At 41.0% G+C, this 20,413-nt stretch overlaps 1 protein-coding gene across 7 annotated transcripts in view; it reads right to left on the bottom strand.

Annotated features, from left to right (window-relative positions):
- LOC117961759 (M-protein, striated muscle-like) overlaps positions 1 to 20,413 on the bottom strand; it is a 60,099-nt gene that overhangs the window by 21,587 nt on the left and 18,099 nt on the right. For 2 of the 7 annotated variants that reach the window (XM_034900683.1, XM_034900644.1), the window contains 22 exons: positions 17,744 to 17,871; positions 16,171 to 16,354; positions 15,382 to 15,399; positions 13,176 to 13,350; positions 12,600 to 12,721; positions 12,399 to 12,416; positions 11,683 to 11,870; positions 11,108 to 11,234; positions 10,154 to 10,332; positions 8,943 to 9,057; positions 8,551 to 8,710; positions 7,246 to 7,352; positions 7,115 to 7,159; positions 6,891 to 7,027; positions 6,092 to 6,236; positions 4,851 to 4,910; positions 3,687 to 3,754; positions 3,478 to 3,591; positions 2,534 to 2,621; positions 2,394 to 2,432; positions 985 to 1,090; positions 208 to 371 (listed from right to left, as the gene is read on the bottom strand). In XM_034900683.1, coding sequence (XP_034756574.1) covers positions 208 to 371; positions 985 to 1,090; positions 2,394 to 2,432; positions 2,534 to 2,621; positions 3,478 to 3,591; positions 3,687 to 3,754; positions 4,851 to 4,910; positions 6,092 to 6,236; positions 6,891 to 7,027; positions 7,115 to 7,159; positions 7,246 to 7,352; positions 8,551 to 8,710; positions 8,943 to 9,057; positions 10,154 to 10,332; positions 11,108 to 11,234; positions 11,683 to 11,870; positions 12,399 to 12,416; positions 12,600 to 12,721; positions 13,176 to 13,350; positions 15,382 to 15,399; positions 16,171 to 16,354; positions 17,744 to 17,871 — 2,487 coding nt within the window. The remainder of the gene's footprint in view (positions 1 to 207; positions 372 to 984; positions 1,091 to 2,393; positions 2,433 to 2,533; positions 2,622 to 3,477; positions 3,592 to 3,686; positions 3,755 to 4,850; positions 4,911 to 6,091; positions 6,237 to 6,890; positions 7,028 to 7,114; positions 7,160 to 7,245; positions 7,353 to 8,550; positions 8,711 to 8,942; positions 9,058 to 10,153; positions 10,333 to 11,107; positions 11,235 to 11,682; positions 11,871 to 12,398; positions 12,417 to 12,599; positions 12,722 to 13,175; positions 13,351 to 15,381; positions 15,400 to 16,170; positions 16,355 to 17,743; positions 17,872 to 20,413) is intronic. The other 5 variants (XM_034900662.1, XM_034900652.1, XM_034900673.1 and 2 more) reach the window with 5 other exon arrangements.

The raw sequence follows: 20,413 nt of genomic DNA, 5'->3' as shown, positions 1-20,413 counted from the left end.
CAGAATTAGGGACCACTAAGGTCTATATAAAAGAGACTTCAGATACAGTATTAGGGGACCACTAAGGTCTATATAAAGGCATCCAAAGAGCACCATGTCATGGGACCTTTAATTACATTAAAAACTAGGACTAGATTATTATTCCATTATTTTCCAATCTAGAAATGGTAAACAATGGCTACAGAGTAGTAAAGTAAGATCGTTTACCCTGTCCGGAGAGGTCGAAGGATCTGGTGTGGGTCTGCACGCCGTCTGAGATCTCGATGGAGTAGTTACCCTTCTCCTTGTCAGACGGATCACAGATCTGCATCCAGGCCATCTCCGCCGTGCCTCCGATCCTCATCTTCTCAGAGGAGGCGATCTTACTCTCCCTGGGGGGGGGGGGGGGGGGGGGGGGGGGGGGGGGGGGTTACATCACAGGAGTCACTTCTCAATTCATACTGATGATACGAGACCAAAGACTTAGACGTCTACAGAACAATGGCTGCAGAACGCAGTGCTTTCCCCAGTCAACATTTTTTTACTGCAGCCTAATTAGGGAGCACAACAGAACCCAAACATAAACTTCACATGACAAATCACCTGACTTGTTTTGCTTTCGACAGCTGACAGGAAACACACGTTCTGAGTGAGTAAGTGGCGAGGAGCCAGAATGAGGACACACATTGTTGTTGTTTCATGTTTTGGAATACCAAAGTGTGTACAACGTCTGAGGGAGTGAAGCACATACCGTACTGTACTGCACAGTGTGTGTTTGTCTGTGGTAACCATGCCATCCAACCTCGAGACTTCAAAATGGTTCATCAACTTTAAAACATGAGCAGCTGATATGTTTTGGCCAGTATATGTGTACATATGTCTGGTGACTACAATATAATCTGCATTCAAACCTTGAGCGGGGACCCAAAACTGAGCTAGACAGCAGTCTCAGCTGTACATGTAAACACCTGATTATTCTGTAACAAGCATTTAATTAAACTGTACTTGTGTTTCCAGACGGTCTTCATCTCCTCTGTGTAGTAGTTCATGTAGCACTGCAGCCTGATGCCCTCTGGTGTGCACTGCAGTACCAGCTCAGAGGCAGACGCACCTGACGGCAACAAACACACATGAACACACCGTCAGGGGAAATTATCACTTGAAAATAAAGATTGTTATGTGCTACTTTAATAGGATGCGCTATGCACTCGCTATGATTTCGTCCTTTGGCACAGCTCCTACTTATGTCCATTATACAATGCATTTAGCTTTTATATCCACGTTTTTGCAGTTGATTCTGGGGAGTAGTATATTTTTAAAGATAATTCTTTGGGCATTTTTAGGCCTTTATTGACAGGACAGGTGAAGACATGAAAGGGGAGAGAGGGGGGGGAATGACACGCAGCAAAGGGTTGGAGTCAAACCTGGGCCTACTGCGTTGAGGAGTATTCCTCTACATATGGGCGCCCGCTCTGCCAACTGAGCCATCCGGGCGCCCTTGCCAAGCACCTGGAAGAAGCCATTTGTTTCCTAGTCAACTACTTAAATATAAATGTACTGTATTCATATAGCGTACACTGTTGCCAAGGCTGCTGTACAAGGGGCCACCTGCTCATAAAAAAAACAACACACATTTACGCTACGATGGCGCAGCATCGGGGGCGACTCAGGGTTCAGCGTCTTGCCCGAGGACACTTCGATGTGGGACTAAAGGGCCAGGGATTGAACCACCAACCTTCAAATTGGCAGGCAACCGCTCTACCACTGAGCCCCAGCCGCCCCTTAACTGATTGGTTTTCAAATAGTTATCCAAGGAGACCCCTAACTAAGGCCCTGGTCAGACCGAGTGTGTTGTAGCAGCCTGATGGGGCTTGTTTTCATTTGCGTTGATGTGTGGATGAGCAGGAGCGCCCTGAACGCCACGAGTTACAAAGAACTACAACTCAGATTGAAAACACTCCTTTCATTTAACGTCACAGCAAAACAACGGTTGGCTGAGGATGGGTGGTTCAATGGCTGCCTCACAAAGAGACGCAACTGGTCTGATTGGGCGCTGGCTAGGGCGCCGAGCGTTACGCAACCTGCAGACGCACTCTGTCTGAGCACGACGCTAGGCTGCCTTTTCTCACAGAGGAGTTTACTTGAAAGGTTAATCGCATATTTTGGGGGAGGGGAGATGGTCAGACCTAAATGTAAATCAAGAGACAGCTGCATGTCCTGTAGCAGAGAGGTAGACCTGGAGTCATTGCTAATCCTCAGGACACACTTCCCAGTAAACTTAGTCAGGAATCACGCCTGTTTAGTTCATACTACAATACCAGTTAAACACATTCATCACATTCTCAGTCATACGCACTGAACAACACAAGGAAACTAAGGTTGAGCTGATGTGTAATTTAGCGGCTCACACTCACCAGCATTCTTGGCGAGGGCATTGATGATATCATCAAACACTGCGAATCAAAGGGAGAAAACAGGAAACACATTTTAAGATGTTTACATAACAATAATTGATATTAAAGGGAGTCACTCCTTCAGAACAAAGAGAACGCACCTTTGCCTGAAATGTCAAACAGAGACGTGTCCTTTCCTCGGTCGTCACTGAGCACGGCCTTGTAGATGCCATGATCCTTTCTGGAGAACTTGGAAAAAAAACAAATAATATTGTATCAACCAGCAGCAGTAACATACATGAATTCTGTCTTTTTTAACACACAAAAAACTAAGATATGGTAAGCTTTGTTATGTAATTGATATGAAAAAAATCTCAATGAAAATCCAGTTTGTGTGCTTTATGTTGATTTTAGTTTTATGTCAGTTCATGCATTTTACGTTGTGGTTTTTATATTTCATGGGCTCTAGATTTATGTATTGCATGTGTTTATTTTGCAAACTACAGTATTTAAGGTGAACAAATATGCTTCATCAGTTGAGTTAAAGCTAAGCTAAACATTTACTACCCTAGGACACGGATAAACAACCCCTGTCAGTTCAAAACAGGGCTTCATCATCTTCAACATTTTGTTAAAACCTTCCTTAGAACAGGAAAATATTTATATAATAAATAATGAATCTATAACGCGAGACAGGTTTGTCAAAGGGGGACGAGTGGGTCAAAAGTTGCAATGAAACTCCTCCATGCTGTGTAACTTGCAGAGATAAATTTAATAGCTTGCAATGTTTTGGTTCTGGGCCTTCATCTGGCAAACAAATCAGATTTTATTTGTATTATTTTCAGTTTTTATTAAATGCCAATGAACTTCAGTCCCTTATATTGTACGCTAAATGCTCTCTCATTGGTTATGCTTCGGTCAAAATGTAAATTTTGAGATCATATTTGATTCAACTTCCTTGTCACTGCACAGAGTAAAAGTACTGAGACCATAAAACGCAGATAAGTGCGGCGTAACATATAGAATAAGTGTGAAATACATAAGGTGAGATGTCCAGTATGCGGTAAGAATGCGTGTATTTGGGTGTGGATGCTGCAGTAGTTACCAGAGGGATGGGCAGAGCGCAGGCTCCCGACATAACATTGGGAGGAGTTTCTGGAACAATCTCCTCATCCTCTTTGTACCAGTGGAAAGACGTCTCCTTCTTCACATTGGCCACCTGACACACAAACACAAGGATTGGTTTTACATTAGTTTTACTGAGAGGAAAAGAAGTGAGTAGAAAGGTGAAAGGGTGGAGGACGTAGTTGTTACCTTGCAGGCAAGCATGACAGTGCAATCCTCAGTGACAGTGAAGTACAGATACTCAGAGAAATGTGGACCTAAAAGGACAAAGTGAAATCATTACATCAGGATTTTATCAGTCCAAGAACAGAAGGAGAAACAATGAATTTATTAATAAAACAGACACAACACTCTGCTAATGCGGTACAATCTTCCTGGATGAGTTCTTTTAATTAGTTACTCATATTTACCTCCACAGGTTATGGTTTTGTATTTGTTTTTTGGTTTGTCTGTCAGGGTGTAGCATGGGGCCAAGAAATTGTTCATTAAATCCTAATCCTGATGACAGGTAGATTTCTCTTCACTTTTTTTTAACATTGCGCTACAGGGCATTAGCCCTGAAAGGAGTCTGTACTCTCCAAGTGCCCTTCTAAGTAAATATGCATTTGAGTACAGTACAGAAACTTGATCAAATCTAGTAATGCCGTGCAGTGCCCTGCTATGTCATGAACTACTACAAACTATTATTTTTAGTCACTGCTCCATTACCTTTTACTGTGCGCCTGCGAAGAGCCTGGGTCTGTCCCAGGTTTCTTTCTAAAAGGAGTTTTTCCTCGCCACTGTTGCACTGCTGCTTGCTCTGGAGGAAACTACTAGACCTGTTGGGTCCTTGTAAATTATAGAGTGTGGTCCAGACCTGCTCTATCAGTAAAGTGTCTCGAAATAACTGTTGTCATGAAGTGATACTATAAATAAAATTGAATTGAAATCAGATTCACCGTCCTTTAAGTGCAATACGAAACTAAACAATAGTGACTTGTCTTTTTGTCTAAGGCTTTATTTCCCACCAGACTTCATTGACATCTGTTGACAGTTTTTTGAGCCCCCTGCAAAAAAAACATTAGACTGAAAATTACACTCTTAAGGCCCTGTAACACTAACCAGACAGCTGACCGTATCTGACTTCATTTCAGATCCACAAAGGTCAGTTTAAAAGATTTTTGTCCGATTTTGAGAGACTCTAGTCACGCTTATCATTTCCGGGTTGGCACTCCACACACTTCAGTTTGTGTAAGTGATGTTTACCACATAGTGAGAGCCTCAGTGAAGTGTCTGAGGTCATTGTGTGTGTGTGTGTGTGTGCGTGTGTGTGTGTGTGTGTGTGTGTGTGTGTGTGTGTGTGTGTGTGGTTACCTTGCTTCCTGATGTGCTCCTTCCTCTGAAACTCAGCCTCCTTCAGAGCAACTTTGAACACTGGAACAAGAAAAGAGTCACGATCAGTGGTGAAAGTAATACTCAGGGAGTAGTACCTCAGGGTAATGTTACTCCAATACAAGTAAAAGTCTTCTTGCAGTCAAAAACTTCCTCAAGTAGAGTTATAAGAGTATTATCAGCAAAATGTATTTAAAGTAGGATATCATAAGAGTAATCGTTAGGCAACAGAATCCCTGTCAGTGTCACATTAGATTATTGGACTTATTGTTACACAGGCATTACTGTGCAAGCAGCGTTTTATGTTTCAGCTAGTCACAATTAAGACATTATTAACTATTTGTTAGACGGTATTTTAATCTATAGTAATTAATCTGTAATGCACCATAAGTATATATTTTGTATGTAAAATCTTTATCTTCAAAGTGACTACAGCGGTCAGATAACTGTCGTGGAGTAGAAGTATAAAGTAGCAGAAAATGGACATATAGTACTCGCCTAAATGTACTTAGTTACTTTCCACAGGTGACATGTTCAGAATTTAATTTACCATTCTGCTTCCGCCAAATCATTTAGAGATTAATCTAAAATATGCCAAACAAAAGGCTGAAAAACAAACAGCTGATGCGGTATTTTGAAGGTGCGACTATGAGCCAACATTAAAAAACTACTTTTCTCTGGCGCATCAAATACACCATTAAGTCATATGCATGATGGTTTATTTACTTCTTCTGATGAAGCTTCCTCTAATAGTTGCTCTCAGGTCTCAGGACTGTGCACCACCCCCCCCCTCCTCCTTCTTGTTTCTCTGCACTACCTATACTTCATATTTTTATATTCTTACATATTATATATAAATATATCATATTGCACTTGTGTATAACGACAACAAAGGCTTTCTATTCTATTCTATTCTATACTAATTTGCTTAAGTAAAGTAAAAGTAAAGCTATTAACAGATGGGTTGTTTTAAAAACAAAACAACCTTAGCGTGCTAAGAGAAAAACGACTGTTGACTTGGGGACTAAGACAAAGTTAATTCATTAAAAGAATTACATGGTGTTTAACACAGAAAATAAAAATGTTCTCAAAGATGTTGATTCCATTTAAATCATATTTAAACTTCTTTTTAACACATACATACTGTACGATTATGTTTTTCTGATAAATAACAATGAATCAGCATATGTGGGATAGTTATGTGAGGAGGAAGAGCGCCTCACCGTCTCCCACCAGGACCAGGGAGCTCTGGACTTTGGCCTTGCCGTCGGTGATCTGGACTGTGTAAGTGCCCTCGTTGGCTCTGGTGAACTGGTCCAAAGTCATCTGGATGACCCCCGTGGCCACATCGTGACTGATCTTGATTCCCTGAGAGGAAAAGGAGATTTATATGCACAATACATCCAGAAATGATGGTCAAATCTGTCCCAGCTATAAAGTGCTCATATCATGTTTTTTGGATTTTTGCCTTTCATTTACTGTGTTATATATATATATACTACTGTCAGGGCCCTCATACTCTGCTCCTGACTGGCTAGTAGTCCTAACCTAGGTACTGTCAGGGCCCTCATACTCTGCTTCTGACTGGCTAGTAGTCCTTACCTAGGTACTGTCAGGGCCCTCATACTCTGCTTCTGACTGGCTAGTAGTCCTTACCTAGGTACTGTCAGGGTCCTCATACTCTGCTTCTGACTGGCTAGTAGTCCTAACCTAGGTACTGAGCATGTGGGACTCCCAACAAAGACGGAACAGAAGTGCGTTGCCTCACTCTGGAGCTAAAACAGAGAGCTCAACACACAGGGGGAAAAGAGGAGCTGCAGCAATGTGCAGAACAATAAAAACATGGTGTTTTTAGAAAGTTAAACTATGTAAACCTATTTTGAGATAATCTCTAAATAACAAGTTGAACCTGAAAATGAGCATGATTTGAGCACTTTAAGATCAATATGGTGTCAATACTGCAGACCACAAAAAAACAGCTGGAATTGCATGATGTAGAAGACTCAAACAGTGATTGGATACCTCCCCAGATTTGACCTCCTTGTCGTTAACGATGAACCTGTAGGACACAGAGGGGGACAGCTTGACGGCCTGCACCCAGAAGCGCACGTGACCCTTCTCCAAAACCTCGTAGTTCAGACCGTGCTTCAGAGGAACAACTGCACAGGAGAACAAAAATCAGACCCTTATGACACAGAGTCCATTAGAGTGACACAGGAGGTCTGCTGCTAATGCACAACACTCGCCTGGATGTCTGATGGCGTAGCTGAGCTCCAGCATGGTGTTCAGGGCTGCAGAATGGATTCAAGACAACAAACATGAGCTACGGACAAACCACAACATCAAAGCCTAACGAGAAGGACTGAAAAAGACCCACCGTCCTCAATCAGAGTGTGTCTGGAGGAAACGCCATCGGTGTCCGTGACGACCACAGAGTATGTGCCGAGATCGTCTTTATCGGGGTTGGAGAAAGTCAGCCTGGAACTGAGAAATAAAGCGCAGAAGCCCATTAATACTCATAAAGGTTAACACAGTAGTAGCCATCAAATAAGCAGAGATTAAACTGGGATGTTCTTTTTTAAACGATGTTCTTTTCCACTTGTTTTTACAATTAAGTTAAAAAGAATAATGATTTGAAAACGAAGTTGACAGGCTTTTCTTACTCACATTTGTAAAGCATATTGAACATGTCATGATGTTTTATTGCCTTTTTGTTGCTTTATTTCACAGATCTCTAATTTCCTAGGAGGTTTCCTGAAAAAGAACTATGACATTTAACAATAATTGAGTCTCAAGTAGAAAAGGTGTGCCGTAAGGACACATTCAGTCAATTAATTCCTATTACATGTGAAGCTAATGTGACCTTAAGGGCCCTGTCTTGCACCCGACGCAGGTGTCTTTGCTACTCTAAGGAGACGGGCGTGCTGGTCTTACAGGGTGGTGTGTTCAGGTGCATTCTTGACTTATTGCTATCTTGAGGCAGCAGGAATTGGTCACGCCATTGACCAACAAGAACCTGTTCTACAGTCAGCAACGTGGTATTTCATTGTTATTTTAACAGCGATAATGTGCCTAGGCTTATGCACAGCGTGCATACTATACTTGTTACACACACAGGGACGCACGCATAGCAGCACACACACACACAGAAGATTATATATAAAAATATTACGGTGCAAATCCGCTATCAAAGGATTTTGTTTCCTGTCCGGATTACATTTTGTTGTAAATTTTGGCCGTGCTGCCTTCAGGAACCTTTTTGTTGGATTATACTTTGTTTTTGTTAAATAAATCATCAAGCTCAACCGGCTTTGCCTGCTCTCTCTGCATTTGGGTCCAAGCCTCGCTACCTACCTTTCCGTGACCCACCATGTCATGGGACCTTTAAAAGAGCCGTTAGGACTGCTGTAAGGTTGTGCTGTCGTCACTACACTAAAATATGTAGAAAGTGACGTTACAGTCGTTCCCCTGCAGCCATGACGGTGCAAAGACTCAGAGAGCATAGTGTTTCACAGAGTATACATACAGAGAATATACAGATATATTCAGACGGACGGCGTGAGAAAAATTACGTGTTGTTTTTTTATACATTCAAGCATGTAAACACGTGATATGGGACCTTTTAAAGGTATTAATCCGTTCTGTTCCTAGAGGATTAAACGCTGCTTGGCTCCGAGCTTACGTTCTGCCCTTGTTTGTGACGGCCACCCTGGGGCACTCGCCGATGGCTTTGTAGTTCTTCGACCACACGAACTTGGACGTCTCACAGATCTCACAGGCTTCAAAAGACAGGAAGACGTCTCCAGTCTCCTCGTCCACGCCAGCCACAATCTCCTTGGTGCCTGGGAACATAAATAACACCGTTGTCTGAGAAACTACACGGGGAAATTTGGAAATATATCCCAAATACAACAGTCAGATTCACATTCAGCAAGAGTGCATTCTGGGGTCATTTGTTCTTTGCACCTTAGTTAGTTAAACCAAGATCCAGGATTTTCATATTATCCACTTGATGGATTTGATTTATACGCAAATCCAGCTGTGGTATCAATGAGAGCGTTAGGTTGTTGTTACCTGGAAGAGCTTTGGCACAGATCGGCTCAGACAACTGGGAAGGTTTTCCAACACCGGCCGCATTGACGGAACGAACTCTGAACACGTAGGTTTCACCTTCTGTCAGACCAGTCACCTGCAGGAAACCATGGAAACAGCCTTATATGAACAGCGTGACACAACTATACTAACTGAAACCCAGTGGTGCAGGCTAATGTATTATAGTGGGTATAATGACATATATATATACAGTATATATATAGGCCAGAATCTGCCTTTAGGAGAAGGGGGGCATATCCTAGTTGGGGGGGGGGGGGGGGGGGGGGGGGGGGGGGGGGGGGGGGGGGGGGGGGGTCTGGCTGTTCTCCCTCAGGGTTATTCTGAGTGTCAAAGACTTCATTTCCTGCATTCAGATTACTCTTATTCAATAATCTATTGTGGAAATACCTTAATATAGCCTATGTGAAGATGAAAAACACAGATGACAATTCTAAATATATCAAAGATATAATGGAAAGTATGTTGTAGCGTGTCATTGGGCATTTTAAAGCGGGAATATGGACACTCTGGAGCTTTCTAAGTGGGTCTCCGGTCCTCATCAATATACACTACCGGTCAAAAGTTTGGGGTCACTTACAAATGTCCATTCCACTCCATTATAGACAGGATACCAGCTGATCTGGGTGGGTGGCTGATCTTTAATGCAATATCTACATTTCCCATTATCAGCAACCACTCATCCAATGTTTCAAAGGCACATTTTGTTTACTAATCTGATATCCTTTTAAAAAACTAACTAAGAAAACATTAAACAACCCTTTTGCAATTATGTAAGCAAATAATATAATCTGAAAACTGCTTCCCTGGTTAAAAAAAACTGATCTCAGCTGGGATTCAAACTATAATGGAGTCCAATGGAGATTTGTGAGTGACCCCAAACTTTAGACCGGTAGTGTAGTTTCATGTGTCAAGTAGCTTTCCACAAGCAGAAAAAGAGGAGAAAGAGAGGAGCTTGAAATGCAACCTGCGATGTGATCTAGTGATCTGGACAGGAGGGGTAACTTTTGGAGTTGGAAGGGGTGTGTCGCGATTCTGCCTTCTCCCAGCACGACACAGGCATTCAAGTTATAGTCCTAGCTTAAACCCAGGTTTATACTTCTAACTTTCATTAAAGACCAAGTAGTTTAAGTCACAAGATAATGTCATTGGTGGGCGGTCAGTCGGTCTCCTACCTGCAGGTAACGGTGGTTCACAGCTTCCTGAGTCAGAGTAACAAACTCCGATGAGCCCTTCTTAGCCATGTCCACCAAATATCCAGTGACGGCACTGGCTCCGGTGTAGACTGGAGCCTTCCACAAGAGGACGAGGGACTGACTCCGGACCTCACTGAAGCTCAGGTCGTAGGCCGGGCCTGCAGGTCAGGTAAAGTTAAAAAAACATGAGCAGGACAAAAGGGAAAAGAAGTCTGTTTTGGAGTTCTGTCTGTGGCTTGGCTGCATTCTGTGGTCTGTGATACGGGTTAAATATTTAGGTGATATTATTCTTCTGCCTTCAGTTGGAGATTGAGACATTTCTATAACCTTCAGGCTTATACAAGTGTTTTATAGCATCTTTGTATGTTCTTAAAAAATATGAAAATCTCTGGACATTGGAAGGCCTTTACACACTAGGGGCAGTTTTTGGGTGCTAATAATTTGCACGTCAATCTATTTTTTTTTCCAAAGTTATTTTTACTGCAATCACAATAACTTATAACTATGTTGTTGTATTTTGGTTTAGTTTATGAATGAAATGTGACCCTCATTAAGCACAGTTAAGTTGAAAACATGACAAAGAGAAGCGCATAGGCTTAACATTTTGTTTAAAACAGGGATGTTAAGTTATTGTTATTGATCAATGACCCCATCAAACCCCTGCATATTTAACATGTTAAAACGTACTTATTAGATTAAGGTGCCCACACTCTGCCAACTCTGCACAAAGAGTGCGGGCACCTCATTCGTTTTGGTTATATCCAGCTCCTGTTTGCCCTGCATCTCACCGTGGGGATGTGCACACTACTATTACTCCTCTACATGAAAACATACTTATTGCGTACTTATACTGTATAAGTAGATACACTCTTGAGTTCTGACTCGAATTGCTCTTGTATGGTTTCTATGAACCAGCAGTGATGGCTGTCCCACCTGGCTCTTCCATGGTCCAAGCTTCACATTTCATCGGGGTGCTGGGAGCAGAGGGCACGCCGACACCGGCCATGTTAGCCGCCTGGACCTTGAACTCGTAGAAGGTTCCCTCGGTCAGACTGTCAACCTAAAGATACACATAGACTCAATGAATAACTGGTCCAATACCAGAGGTGGACGGAGTATTAGGATCCTTAGTAGTAGAAAGTAGAAGTATGAATACCACAGTGTTGAAGTACTTTACTGGTCCTGCTTTTAAAACCTTAACTAGAGTAGACTAGAGTATTAGTACTCTAGTCTACTCTAGTTAAGGTTTTAAAAGCAGGACCAGGAGCAAGTACTCCTTTTGCAGTAAAATGTTCCCTGTCAGTGTTTTCCTATCACATCTGACATTTATTGTTTATGGATTAATATCACTGCTGGATTAATGTCGATGTTGCATTTTAATGCGGTAGAAGTTAAAGGCTGTGCTATTTTTAACTCTCATTACATTCAGATCTTTAAAAGTTCCCCAAACAAACACACACGTATTGTTTTCTTTTACTGTATGCTTTTGCGTCATATTTGACACTCACAGTGCAGACTCTCTCCGTGATGGCCGCCAGGTTGACCTCCTTCCAAACCAAAGAGTCGGCGTTTCTCTTGTCGATGTAGTAAGCGTTGACTTTGGAGCCGCCGCTGTGTTTGGGACTCTTCCAGGCCAAAGTCATGGAGGATCCGTCACAGCTCAGCAGAGTGATGCCAAAGGGAGCGCTGGGAGTTGCTGAATCACAACAAATATTGAATGTTTAATATTAGAGATTAGATCAGATTAGATGATACTTTATTCATCCCACAGCGGGGAAATTCCCTTGTTACAGCAGCATATATGCAGCATTATGAGATAAGATAAGAAGATAAGATACTTAACTGGCACCTTTATAGAGAGCTGTAAAAAGTATTTTAATGTGAAAATACATCTGAGTTTGATCAATTCAGTTCACTGTGAGCTGCCCTTCATGTGTTCCATTTTTCAAACTAGATTCATATAACCTCAACAAAAACAATAGTGTAATTTCAGAAACACCTAGCTTTTGCAGTGAATAATTGCACAGCAGTTTTAAATACAATATACGCAGTATATGGTGTTTTTTTGGGTCTTTATGGCACCATGCAGTGCATTGTGCTACTACTGTGTGGTGGAAATACACAGTTTTGTGATTAAAACACATAATGCAAAGTGAAAGTGGACAAAGTGGGAGCTGTGGGTAAGTCAGGTGGGAGAAAATCTACACAACTGTTTCATACATACCATATTCCACCCCCTTGCCTGGACAAAATAATGAAATGAGCATAAACTTTGATGACGTCTCTGACACTGTGGTAGTCTTATCACCTCTTGTTTTCAGGTTTTCAGGTACATATTTACATGAGTTCCTTTTCATATCGAGCCAACGTTTCCTTTACAACCTACTGGTTTTATTATGTTGTAAAATGTTTATTATGCTCTTACCGAGGGCTGGCTCCACGGTGATGGATGAGGACTCCTGAGACTCCTCACTGAGGCCGTACACGTTGACGGCTTGGACACGGAACGTGTAGCTCTCCCCGGGGATCAGGCCGTGGACCACAAACCTAAGACACATTTTGGTTTTCATTTGAATCACATACAATTAAAAGTTGTTGCCGTGATGATCTTCGGTGCCTGATAGGTAAGTGTGTAAATCCCAAGTTGTATCACAACACAATAATGTATCAGTGTGATATTTGCTGATATCACAAAGTCAGAATAAATGCAATATCTTTTAAAAGTTGGATATTGATCACAATAAATCAATCAGAGCACAGCCACAAAACAGTTGATTGAACACTGTTAACAAGAACTTAAATAGGAGTCCAAGTCACTGCCCGCATTTGAGTTATGCAGAAAATGTTGATGGTACAAAGATGGATTTAACTGGTTTAAAACCTTGGTTTCTCTGGGTTTCTCATTCTCTCATTTCACAGGGGACGTTTTTCTATGCAAGGTCTCGTAAAACCTCCTTTACTTTGGAACCACAGCAGGACTCTGATAGTCCTGAACACTCACCTGTTGTGTTTATAGGGTTTGTGGTTACAGGGGAACCACTCCTTGGATCCTGCAATGCGGCCATCGATGTAGTAACCCATGAGGTTCTTCAGATGTTTGGGAGCATCCCACTGCACAAACACAGACGACTTGGTGTTTCTGGTGGCAACGACCTGGCCGGGAGCAGACGGGACGCCTGACGAGAGGGGAATAGAAGTATTAATAAATCCTGGTGATGATACAATGAATTATATTAATGGTTAACTTTTGAAGTATGTGTTCTGCCTTTAATTGTGGTGTTAAAAATGGTTCAACATTTGACATTTACATTTCAAAATTATCTATAATGTACAAAAAAACATTCAACATTTCAACTGAAGTGATATAAACAGGAACATCTGTATGCTTTCACATCAGAGTGACTCAGACAGAAACAGATCAGGAATTTGTATTTCCTGACTTTTTAAAACACTTTTTAACACCAGCTACACCTTCTGGAAGCATTGTGCTGATTTCCGTCCATTTGCTTTTCACTGTACGTACTTCCGGTCTGATTCCGCACATTTGTATCTACCACATACTTAAGGTTGCAAAAGGATTGCCACTTAGAAAAAAAACATGCAATTGTTTGTCTTTGTGGTGTTTTCGATGAAAAGCGAGCGATCATTGTAGAAGAACAATGATCAATGATGAAGAACAGAGTGAGTTTGAGTCTGTGAAACTGGGTTCAACACAACGTGTGGTTGTGGTTTTAAAGATCATGTGGAATGACCGTAGACTGTTAGTATTAATGGACAGAGCATGTGTGACGTCACCCATTGGTCTGTGGACATCTGCAATGAGTCGTTGAGTTTGCGGTTACGGGTGCAGCCATCTTGGTTGCGGCTTTGACGATTTTAGACGAGAGGGAGGAGCCACAGACTGTTGGGCGGGATCTCACTGTGACGTTAGCTGAGAGTCGGCAACACTGCTTACACTCTACGTGACACACTTTCACTGGTAATCTCGATGCAACTGCTACTGAAAGCTAGCCTACATAATTCGAGGTAAGATTAGGCTTCGCTAGGTTTTAAATATATCTTTGTCCCATAGTTATATTACCAATAAGACCGTGAACTGGCAATCACATCATAGCCAAGCGCTAAAACACTCCCTGCTTTAGCGTTGATTTTACAATCAATAAGACCATAATTCAACAAATGAACATGTGTTGCAGAAGACTTAGAACTAGCGAATGAGGGCATAAACTCATTATGAAAATAATAATTTACTGAGGTAATAAATCAAGTGAGAAGTGGGTCACTTTCTCATAGACTTCTACAGAAATGTACCTCCTTTTGCAACAGCACACGTCGCCCCTGCTGGGATTCAGATATAATGTAGGTTTAAGGAGTCTCCCCCTGCTGGAATTCAGATAGAAAGCAGGTTTAAGGAGTCTCCCCCTGCAGGAATTCAGATAGAAAGCAGGTTTAAGGAGTCTCCCCCTGCAGGAATTCAGATAGAAAGCAGGTTTAAGGAGTCTCCCCCTGCAGGAATTCAGATAGAAAGCAGGTTTAATGAGTCTCTCCCTGCAGGAATTCAGATAGAAAGCAGGTTTAAGGAGTCTCCCCCTGCAGGAATTCAGATATAAAGCAGGTTTAAGACACTTTTGCATTTGCAGCACTTCGCTGAACCGGATGCTTTGTCCATTAATACTAATAGTCTGTTGGAATGACATAACAATGTGACATTAGAAAGGGTTTAATCAGAGGGATGTGATAGAGATCTGAATAAGAGGAGGTTTAACTTGGCCTCTTGATAAAATGTAAGCACTTTTTTGTAAACTTCATATACCCCTGAGTTCATAAAATATCTGCTTTGATGCTTCAATGGGAAAAGAAGGTTTTGATATAAAAGTACAAGTATAATCATGTTTCATATATACTGTGTTTGACATATAATAAATGGAAAACAATTCATGCTGGGCTGAAGCTGACAACAATGGAGCCAAACTACAAGAGAAACTGGATTTAAAGGGGAAAGGATGCCTGAAATATATCATAAAGTGTGGTAAAGTGTGAATAGGCCACAGTACAAATAACTGTAATATTAATATTTATTTCCCTGTGTGCTCTGCTAATCACTCATGGTTAGAACAATCACACAGTGGACAAGTCAAGTAATTTGTGACGTTACAGCAGCACGAAACAGTGCTTTCAAAAATGTGTTTCCATTAAACTGTACATACCAATTGGGAGCTCCACACCTGGAATAAACAATGATTAACTTTTAACAGAAGGTCAACATCATGTGTCTGTGTTTTAGGGTGTTTATACTGATGAAAACATGTGTGATTAAACATTTAGACAGAAACTACATTTTGGGTGAAACACTGAATAGCAATTTTGGGAAATAAAAAATTGGCTAATGTGACACGTCCCCCAATTTTGCACTTGAAAGCAACCCAATATTTCAACACTGTTTCCCAGCACACTGGAGATTTGTTTCCCCTTAAATAGTCAATATATTTTGTTGGGAAGATATTGTTAAGATCTTTCATTTGTTATACTGACTAATGACTGTCATCACTTTTAAATTTCCACCTTAGAGAAAATGTTTGTTTCAGTCTTATATACACACCACAATGTTTCAACCTAAAGTCTTTTTCTTTTAAAATTTAATTTCACCACATTTCTTTTTTTCCGTGTGTATTAAACAGACGACTGACATGTAAACAAGTCTTCACTCAAGACCCTTTAAGACCCCTTTCCATGCTGCTTTTGACTGTGATCCCAGTTCAACAGTGACATGGAAGAATAATATGAGATTTGGGGCCACCATTGGGCGAAAAATTAGGGAGTATACCATTAAAGATATTTCAAAATGTATAGAAAATGTGACTTATCGGCAGTGTTAAAACAAATAAAATAGATAAAAGCATCAGCTTTTACATTTTTTTTCTTCTGTGTGCACGTTTGCATGTATGTGTATTTGTGCGTATTGTACTTTGTAGTATACATATGATCCCAGCCCTTACCATCCTCATCCACCTTTTGGACGGGTTCAGAGGGCTCGGACGCCTCGCTGGACCCGTACAAGTTGACCGAATACACTCGGAACTGGTACTTTTGCCCGTCTTGCAAATCAAAAACCGGGTAACGAGGGGAGTGCAGTTTGACTGCCGTGTTGATCCGCTGCCATGCTCCAGTGCCCGCTAAGCACTGTGGAAGAGTCGGAGGGGGGAGGGGGGATGGAGGGGGGAGGAGGGATGGAGGGGGTGGTGATGGTGGTGGGGGGGGCATGAGAAGGTACAGCCATCTACGACAACCTCATCAATGTAGCACAAACACATAAAGGAGGTTCCAGGGTGTGTCGGTGCATAGTTGGGGCTCGGTTAAGTCATGAAGTTTGGCCATACTATGATAGGAAGTGTGTGTGTGTGTGTGTGTGTGTGTGTGTCAGACTATTCTCATTGACATTTCTGGCAAGAAAACATGACTTCAAGGACAGTTAACAAGGATATCTGAGGAGACAAGGGCACATTTTCAACATTATATTTTACTTAAAAATTCAATTATTATAAATAACTGTAAATTAAAAAAAATACACCATAAATATATTAAATGTGAACTGAGATAATGAGAATAAGTGTTAAACTATACACTATATGAACAATTGTTTGTATATCTGCCATCTATGCGGATACCTATACATCTGTCCCAATGTCGATCCTGCCAATATTTAATTTGTGCTCCTTTATTATCTTCATTTCTAATTTACAGATTAAATGTCAATTACTTATCGGAAATTGTTTGTGACCTTCACATGGAGTTTTATTTTGGCCATATTTGTTTTTTTGCATTTGCAAACAACTGGAGCCCCAACAATGCACATGACACATGGTGAGCTTTGTGTATGTTCATGTGCTTTGAAAGTATAAAAAACACATGTAGCCTCTTACACTCTGATGGACTCGGCAGTAAGTCCATCACTGCATACTCATGTGTAACAAAAACCTACATAATCAAGGTCAAAAAAGTTTGAATTGTGGGGGTGTATGAGTGTCAAATAATGCGTAACAAAATCACAAATCTGTCTAAATCTGTGCTAGTGAGCACTTCTCCTTTGCTATAGATAATCCATCCACCTCACAGGTGTGGCGTATCAAGATGCTGATTAGATATCATGATTATTGCACAGGTGTGCCTTAGGCTGGCCACAATAAAAGGCCACTCTAAAATGTGCAGTTTTTCTGTATTGGAGGGGTCCAGGGGGGAGGGGGAGGTCTGGAAACCAGTGAGTATCTGGTGTTATGGTTAGGGTTACACAGATTTAGACAGATTTGTGAACAATATTGGAGAGAAATATGCCTTTTGTGTACATAGAAAAAGTCTTAGATTGTTGAGTTAAGCTCAGGAAAAATGGAGGCAAAAACAAAAGTGTTCCTAATGTTGTTCAGTGTATATAAAAATATTAAACCTAATGGGACATCGAAAGGGAAAACCCTGCGTTTAAGAGGTCAAGGTCTTCTTTATCTCTTCAGTACAGTGTAGAGCTTAACAGCTGGGCTACATTGATGGACACGGATGGCCGGAGGTGAAGGGACACACCTTCTCGATGACGTACCACAGCGGAGCTCGTCCGCGGGGGCTGGGAGGCGTCCAGCTCAGCACCACGTACGATTTGAAAATCTCCGATGCGTGCACGTCGGTGGGCTCCCCCGGGATCGTTACGTAGCCTAGATTGGGAGTGAACGGTGTTGAGGCCTAGAGTACATACAGCAGCACCGGTTGCAGAAGTCCCACATTGTGTATGTATGTTTTTAACCTTAAGTGTTTTAAAGAATGTCTTTCATAATGTTATATTAATGGATTTAGTTAGGGAGCTAAATCCTTATTTGGTTGACGTATATGGCATATCTTTTTTAATTTGATTAAAGAGTTTGAGTTCTGTTCCCCTTCTAGCTGACATATACTCTATTAGTCAGACAATTTAGGGTTTCTTTCTCTCATCTTTAAAAAAAAAAATGAATATTTTGGTCTTTATTCTCATCTACTAACAACATATCCATTGCCATTAAAGAGCTGTTGAAGCCTCATGAGGGATAACTGTTGCATGGAAAGGAAACAAATCATCTTCTAGCTTTGGAAAGATAAAAAGGCGTTCAAATCTTAGAGAAGAAGATACTCATTCATCTCAGAAGATGGACAGATGACACCGATATCAATCATAATTATTTATGGTCAATATTAATATCACAGTTATTTAACATGCTTACTCATATACTTTGTAAAGATTGGAAAGACTAACTTTTAACAGTGGATTTTCTTAAATCTTAACCTTTAAAAACTAAATTGATCATGTATCATGTTCCAGCTTTTTAGAAAGGAAGATGAACGAGTATCATGTTCCAGCTCTTTTTAATAGAAAGATGAGAAATTACAACAGGTGAAAAACTCTCCAGGCACAGATAGAACAGAGAGAGACCTGAACCCTTCTGAACTCTAAGGAAGTTTGTAAAGTAGTGAGGTGCATTGCAGCTAAATGTGGGACTTCTACTACGGACTCCTGTGTAAAATGACACCAACGTTGTTTTTTTTTAGTTTTTGTGTTAAAGGTTTGTTTTAGAGTAGATTAAGAGAAACCTTGACACGTTAAGTGGTTTAAATTTTTTTTTAAATAGATTAAAAAAACACTTCAGTTGATTAAAGTATGAGTGGAAGAGTTAAATCAAAGATGGGACACATTTAGGAGACGGGGGAAACGGTTTGTTTTGTGCGACATTAAAATCAGGAAGTTACAACAGATGACAGATTAGTTTGGATGTGAAAGGGCAGATCCATTTTAGACCAGTGTGATGTCGAGGTTACAAGTTTTATGTTTCAATTGTAACATTTGAGAGAAGATTGTTTAGTGTCAGAGTGTAGAAACGTCCTTTTTTCTTTACAGGCATTCAATAGAACAGTGGTTCTCAACCTGGGGGTCGGGACCCCCGAGGGGGTCACAAGAGAATTTCTGTGGGTCACCAGAAAGTTGGGCAGAAATTAACTAAAATATTCTATTCTACACTGGGGAATGGCTTTTACATTACTGTGTGAGTCTGTTGTATTCCAGGTAGTCTATTCAGAGCTACAGTTCTAAATCAGGAGGTCCCGAAACACAGAAAGGGGTCTGAAGGTGGGGTTCATCAAACATCCACAGAGCCTGGAGCACATCGGCCCAGGCTAGGTGGTAGCTGCTAAAACTAAAACTAAAACTAAAGCATTTGTTTAGTAATCAGAGCATTCACAAAAACTAGCTCCGAATCCACATGGGGAGGCGTGTACAAACAGCTGTTTACAGCGGTTAGCAGGTCTCTGGCGTTGTCAAGGGGGGGGGGGTGTTGCAGACACCAACTTCATTATTCTGGGGGGTCGCAACTCAAAAAGGTTCAGAACCACTGCCATAGAATAAAGAAATAATTATATGATTAAGGGAAAAAGATTAGATGTTAAACATGAATTGAGAGTTCCATGAAAAGTGTGAGCCGGATTTACAGATTTTTTGACCCAGATCTTTTACTTAAGTAAAAGTAGTAATACTACAGTGTACAAATAGGCTAGTAAAAGTCCTGCATTTAAATTGACCATAAGTAGGGCTGCACAAGATATATATATATTTTTTAATCATCATCGCAATATCAACTGGTGCCATAAACACAAAAAGCTGCAGCATATCGCAACCGAGGTCCGAGGTTTTTTGTGTTAGTTGATAGAAAATATCAGTAAGAAAAAAATGCTGATTAAAATATAACTTTTAGTCAGTCTTTTACATCACTGTTCAATTTGTTCAATAAAACTATGTTGGAAATTGTTTCCTTTTGTTATTTTATAGTAGAATACTGAAAGCAGCAAAACTGACTAGACTTTATCGCAAACTATTCAACAAAGTTATTGCATAGAGCTTTGCAATAACTTTATTACAATCCTGCAATATTGCATTACAAACAGTATATGATTGTTTCTCATATCGTGCAGCCCTAACCTTAAGTCCCAAAAAGTAAAAGTACTTAGGATGCAGAAAGACCCATTTCAGAATCATGTATTCTTATATAACCTGCTACGTCCTGCTACGCTCTGCTTTGCCCTGCTACGTCCTGCTACATCCTGCTACGCTCGGCTGTGCCCTGCTACGTCATGCTACGTCCTGCTACGCTCTGCTGTGCCCTGCTACGTCCTGCTAAGCTCTGCTGTGCCCTGCTACGTCCTGCTACACTCTGCTACGTCCTGCTACGTCCTGCT

The sequence above is a fragment of the Etheostoma cragini genome, chromosome 2 (genome assembly GCF_013103735.1).
Source record: "Etheostoma cragini isolate CJK2018 chromosome 2, CSU_Ecrag_1.0, whole genome shotgun sequence".
Classification (NCBI taxonomy): domain Eukaryota; kingdom Metazoa; phylum Chordata; class Actinopteri; order Perciformes; family Percidae; genus Etheostoma; species Etheostoma cragini.
This window is presented reverse-complemented; position numbering and strand designations above follow the sequence as displayed.